Raw genomic sequence first — 6,570 nt, 5'->3', positions numbered from 1 at the left:
AATGTTCTATTTTCATTCTTTTACATGTAGCTGTCCAATTTTCTCAGCACCACGTATTGAAGAGACTATCTTTTCACTACTGTGTATTTTTACCTCCTTTGTCATAGATTAATTGACCATAACTGTGTGGGTTTTTTTTTTAACATCTTTATTGGAGTACAATTGCTTTACAATGGTGTGTTAGTTTCTGCTTTATAACAAAGTGAATCAGTTATACATATACATATGTTCCCATATCTCTTCTCTTTTGCGTCTCCCTCCCTCCCACCCTCCCTATCCCACCCCTCTAGGTGGTCACAAAGCACCGAGCTGATCTCCCTGTGCTATGCGGCTGCTTCCCACTAGCTACCTACCTTCCATTTGGTTGTGTATATATAATGTCCATGCCACTCTCTCGCTTTGTCACAGCTTACCCTTCCCCCTCCGCATATCCTCAAGTCCATTCTCTAGTAGGTCTGTGTCTTTATTCCTGTCTTACCCAAGCATCATTTCTTGAAGACTTCCTTCCTCCCACTGAATTTTCTGGTCCCCTTTGTTAAAAATCAATTGACCATAACTTTAGGGTTTATTTCTGTGCTCTCAATTTTATTCCTTTATGTTAAAGTCTATCCTAATGCCTGAATCACACTGTACTATAGATTTGCAGTAACCTTTGAAATTGTAAAGTGAAAGTCCTCTAAGTTTATTTTTCTTTTTCAATATTGTTTTGGCAATCTGGGTCCTTGAGTCCATATCAATATTAATGACAATGATATTATAAATTGACAATTAATGTCAATTCTGCCCAAAAGTAAGCCAGTTGAGATTTGGATAGAAATTTTGTTGAAACTATAGGTCAACTTGGGGGTGTTGCTTTACTGACAACACTAGGCCTCCCGATACAAGAATATGAGCTATCTTTCCATTTATGTAGATCTTCTTTATTTTCTCAGAACACTGTGTTTTGGTTTACAGTGGACAATTCCTGCACTCCTATTAACTTTTTCTGTGTATTTTATTCCCTATGATACTATTGTAAATTGATTTTTATAAGATTTGTTTTGGGGGCTTCCCTGGTGGTGCAGTGGTTGAGAGTCCGCCTGCCAATGCAGGGGACATGGGTTCAAAAAAAAAAAAAAAAGATTTGTTTTTGGATTGTCTATTGCTAGTGTAAAGAAATACAATTGATTTTTGCAATTTATTTTGTATTTTGCAAAGTTCATAAACTCATTTATTACTTCTAACAGATATTTAGTGGATCCTTGGGAATTTCTACATACAAAATTATGTCATCTACAGATAAAGACAGTTTTGCTTTTTCTTTTCGAATATGGTTATCTTTTATTTATTTGTCTTCTCTAATTACCCTCATTAGAACTTTTAATATTTTGTTGAATATACATGATGATAGCTGACATCATTATATTTTCCCTGAAGTTATGGTAAAGAAATCAGCCTTTCATCATTTAGGGTGAGAATTTCTGTAGGTTCTTTGTATTTGCTCCTTTTTAGTTTTACTGGGGTATAATTGATATACCAAATAATTTCACATTTTGTTGAGATTGTGCATATGCATACACTTATGATACCATCACTAAACTAAGGTACTAACCATATTGATCACCTGGAAAAATTCCCTTCTGTTCCTTTGTAATCTTTTTTTATTGAACACAACATAAGATCCACCCCTTTAACATATTATAAAATGCACAATACCGTATTGTTAACTATAGCCTTATTCATCATGAATAAAAAAACTTTATACCCATTGGAAAACAATTTCCAACTTCTCTCTCTCCCCAGCCCCTGACAACTACCATTCATTCTACTCTCTGCTTCTATGACTTTGACTATTTTAAAAACCTCATATAAGTGGAATCATGCCATATTTGTCATTCTGTAACTGGATTATTTCGCTTATAATAATGTCTGTATGCTTATCCATGTTGTCCCAATGGCAGGATTTGCTTCTTTTTTATGGACAAATAATATTCCACTTTTAAGCAAGATGTAAACACTGACTTGGAACTCTAAAACTCCTCAGAGAAAAACCTAGGGAAAAACTTCTTTGACGTAGTTGGTGGCAATGATTTCTTGGTTTTGGCATGAAAATCACAGGCAACAATGTCAAAAATAGAAAAGCGGACTACATAAAACTCAAAAGCTTCAAAAAGCAAAGGAAATAATCAACAAAATGAAAAGGCATATATGCTGTTTACCAGGGTGAACTCCCTTTCTTTTGCTCACTTCCCATCTATTTTCTAAAAGAGTTTGTGAAGGATTCATGTTAATTCCTTTTAAATGTTTGGTAGAGTTCACCAGTGAAGGTAAATTAGACTGAGCTTCTCTTTGTAGGAAGTTTTAAAGTAGTAACTTAAGATCTTTAATTTTTATAGTCTTATTCAGATTTTCTATTCCTTCTTTGAGTCAGTTTTGGTAAATTTTGCCCTTCTAGGAATTTGTCCATTTCATCAAATTATCTTATTTCTTGGCATTCAGTTGTTCACAGGATTACCTATCTGCTCTTTTTTATTTATGATTTTAGAAACTTGAGTCTCTTCTAATTCTTTTCTTGGTTAAGGCACTTAAAATTTTATTCACCCTATTTTGTTCACCTTTTCAAAGAATCAATTTGGTTTCACTGATTATTCTCCATTGTTTTTCTATTATCTCTCTCTTTTTTATCTTTGTACTAATATTATTACCTTCCTTCTGCTTTCTTTGGATTTAGTTTTCTCTTCTTTTTCAAGTTCAAAGATTGAAGGTTAGATTACTGATTTGTGCTCTTCCTTTTTCTTTAATATAGTCATTTTCTTCCATGTCTTTTCCCCTAAGAATTGCTTTAGTGCATCCTATAAGTTTTGTTATGTTATGTTTTCCTGTTCATTCATCTTGAAAAATTCTCTAATTTTCCATGTGATTTCTTCTTTAACTAATGGTTAGGTAGAAGTGTATAACTTAATTTCCTCATATTTGTAAATTTCTCAAAATTTATGTTGTTGATTTCTAATTTAATTCTATTGTGGTCGAAGAACATATTTTGCATTATTTCCATCCTTTACTGTGTCTAAAGGCTTGTTTGATGGACTAATTTATGGTCTATTCTGGAGAATGTTCCATGAGTTCTTGAGAAGAATATGTACTGTGATGTTTTAGGTGAAGTGTTCTATACTTGTTAGGTCTTCTTTGTTTATAGCATTGTTCAAGTCTTCTTTACACTTCCTGACCTTCTAACAAAGGTTCTATCCATTATATTTAGCAGGCTATTGATGTTTCCAACTATTATTGTTGAATTTTCTATTTCTACCTTCAGTTCTGTCAGTTTTTGCTTCATCTATTTTAGGGTTCTGTTGTTACATTTATGCACATTTATAATTCTTATATCTTCTCGATTAATTGACCTATTTATCATCCTAAAATGTGCAGATTTTGCTTTTGTCACAGTTGTTGTCTGAAAGTCTATTTTGTATGATATTTATATAGTCACACCAGCTATCTTGCAGTTGCGGTCTGAATGGTATTTCTTTTTCTATCCTTTTACTTTCAATCTATTGATATCAGGTCTAAAGTCTATTTCCTGTAGACAACATAGAGTTGGATATTTTTGTTTCTCATCCAGCCAGTCTCTGCTTTTAATTAGATTGTAAGTATTATTATTGATACAGTTGGAATCACATCAATTATTTTGATTTTATTTTTCTTTCTGCCTCATGACTATTTTATTCCTCTAGTCCTCTTTTGATACCACCTTTAAAGTAAATATTTTCTAGTGTATCATTTAATTTATTTAAGTATTTTAAACTCTTTTTTTTCTCAGTGGTTTCTCAGTAGTTGCTCTAGAGGTTATAATACACAGCATAAGCTATCAGAACCTACTTCATATTTATACTCACTGAATTCCATAATATATAGAAACTTTACTCCTATAGAGCTCTACTTCCTCCCCCATCCACTTTGTGCTATTATTTTTTAGACATGTTAATATATTACTATATATACTTTCACAGTCTAGAATAGTTGCCCCATGAGTTCTTTCATGGTGCATTTAGTCAAAAGAGAACAGATTCAGTATGCTTACTCTATCTTCTTCAGGATCAGAACCCTCCTCCTTTTGTAAGGGAAGCTCTGTACCACAGCAAACTAGTCATATATGTTTAATTTTGGTATATATGGTGTATATATGTGTCTTTTTAAAACTGTTTTCTGTAGATAATTAAGTTCCGTAATTAAAAATTTTTTAAAGAAAAAATAAAGAATAGGACAAAAGGGAAATTAACAGGAAGCAGAGAAACACATAAAGTTTGGTAGCAAGAGAGAGAAAGATGATGAAGAGGGAGAAATTATGAAACCATGCTCCATAGGATTAATGGAAGCTGGTGTTTAACAGAAATCATTGAATGTGTCTAACATAGCAGCAGATAAGGGAAGAGTTTCTTAGAAAACCCTCTGCTTGTAACCTGCCTTTACTGATTAAGCCTACTTCATTTGTATTTTTTCCCCTTTCTCTAACTGCAAACCCTCCAAACTTCATGAACCCTACATAGTTTATCATCAGACTTCTAACCACCCCTATAGATAATACTTCTGATGTATGAGTCACTATAGTAATGGGGGCTTAAGTTGTTTTCCAAAAATTTGGAGTCAGCTCCTGCCCAATACACCTGGCTAAGACTAGTTGAGCCCACTGACCCTAAAGCTGGGCCTGCACAGAAATGAGTTACTTCATCTTTCCCCAATCTCCAATCACCTTTCCAAATGCCTGAGACCACTCTGCTTCTTTATATCATAAATATCTCAAGCCTCTGGCCTTTGGAGATGCATATCTGAGATTTATTCTCCTGTGTCCTCACTTGGCTACCTCACAAATAACACTTTCTCTGTTGCAAACGTCAGTGACTCAGTGTTTGGCTTGTTGTTTGACGGGCAAACAAACCTGGTTTGGTTCCATACTTGGTGAGCAAGCCAGGAGATAACTCCAGACAATCCTTTTGCCCATGGTTCTTCAGCCCCTTACCAGTATTGATAGCCTGTGGATGAGTCCAAACAGCTGCCTGGTAGACACTCCACAGGATTTCCCCCAGACCCAAAAAGATCAGTGTTTTCAAGTCGCTTAGGCATATCCCAAACAACTCAATAATATTTTTAGGAATAAAAAGTATCTAGCATCCAAGAAGTTAAGACACAGTGCTTGGCATCCATCAAAAATCAGGTAAGTAAAGTTATAGGAAAATAAAATCCATGATAAGGAGAGAAACTATTAATGAAGAAAAAGATAAACTAAATAGTCCTATATCTATTACATGAAATAAATTTATAGTTAAACATTCTCCCACAAAGAAAACTACAGTGGAAATTTTACCAAATATTTAAGGAAGACATATTACCCATTTTACGCCAACTCCTTCAGGAATACAAGAGGAAAACATGTTTCCTAACATTCTACGTGGGCACCATTTTTCTGATCATGGAATTACATGTTCCAAGAAATCATATGTTTAATTGCAAATTAATGCCATGATTGTAAATGAGATTCATGTTCCAGTATACTTCCTTGCTAGTATGTAAAGATAAAGGAAAACTCCCATTTTTTTCTGCATATTTTTATTTTCCTCACCAGTCATCTCATGAAATCCACTTAAAATTTTGTCACTTTAATGTAGAAATCTTTTTCATGTGCTTCTCTTGAGAATTTTTTGCTGGAAAAACAAAACAGAAAAAACCAAATCAACCAACGAGTTAGCAAATAAAAACACACATTAAAAAATAGAAAATAATAAAAGTAAGTTTGGATGCCATCCGTGCACAAGTACAAACTGATCCTTAACCATCAGCTTTTTATGATACAATAAAATCCATGAGAGATTGACACTCGTCCTGCAAAAGGCTCTGCTGACTGTGCAGACCCAAGAAAGCAGTTAGAAAGTGCTACTCTCACTTGGTCTTTTTAGATCTCTGACAAAAGACACCTTTGGAAAGTCAAGGGGTGAGTTGAAAATCTTAATCCCATTTGTTATGCAGTGAAATGTGTCCCTTCAAAAATTCATATGCTGAAGCCTTAACTATCAGTATCTCAGAATATGAGATTACCATATTTAGAAACATGGTTCTTGCAGATATAATTAATTAAGATGAAGTCATACTGGAGTAGGTTGGGCCCCTAAACCAATTTGACTGGTGTCATTATACAAAGGAGATATTTGGACGTAGAGACATGCCAGGGAGATGCCATGTGGAGATTGGAGTTAAGCTGCCACAAGCCAAGGAACTACCAGAAACCAGGAGAGACCTGGAACAGACCCTTCTCTAGAGCCTTCAGAGGGAGCATGGCCCTGCCAACAACTTCAGCTCAGACTTCCAGGCTCCAGAACCGTGAGACAATACATTTCTGTTGTTTAATTCACTCAGTTTGTGGAACTTTATTATTGAGGCCCTAGATTACGAAGATAGCATATTTCTCATATTAAAAGACTTTTACTAGTTTCTTTTTTCCCCGTCCTTGATACTTTCCATTACTTGTAGTGACAAAATTTGCCTGAATCTTACAAGCACCTACACAAGATTTATTTCTTTATTATCTTATCAAAGAGAGTC

At 34.4% G+C, this 6,570-nt stretch overlaps 1 protein-coding gene across 1 annotated transcript in view; it reads right to left on the bottom strand.

Moving 5' to 3' along the window:
• Window positions 1-5,614: 5,614 nt before the first annotated feature.
• The window catches only part of LOC101331356 (solute carrier family 22 member 10-like), a 38,828-nt gene continuing 37,872 nt past the window's right edge, over window positions 5,615-6,570 (bottom strand). Inside the window, exon 10 of the mRNA XM_019932616.1 lies at window positions 5,615-5,675. Coding sequence (XP_019788175.1) covers window positions 5,615-5,675 — 61 coding nt within the window. The remainder of the gene's footprint in view (window positions 5,676-6,570) is intronic.

Source organism: Tursiops truncatus, chromosome 8, assembly GCF_011762595.2.
Source record: "Tursiops truncatus isolate mTurTru1 chromosome 8, mTurTru1.mat.Y, whole genome shotgun sequence".
Lineage (NCBI taxonomy): Eukaryota > Metazoa > Chordata > Mammalia > Artiodactyla > Delphinidae > Tursiops > Tursiops truncatus.
This window is presented reverse-complemented; position numbering and strand designations above follow the sequence as displayed.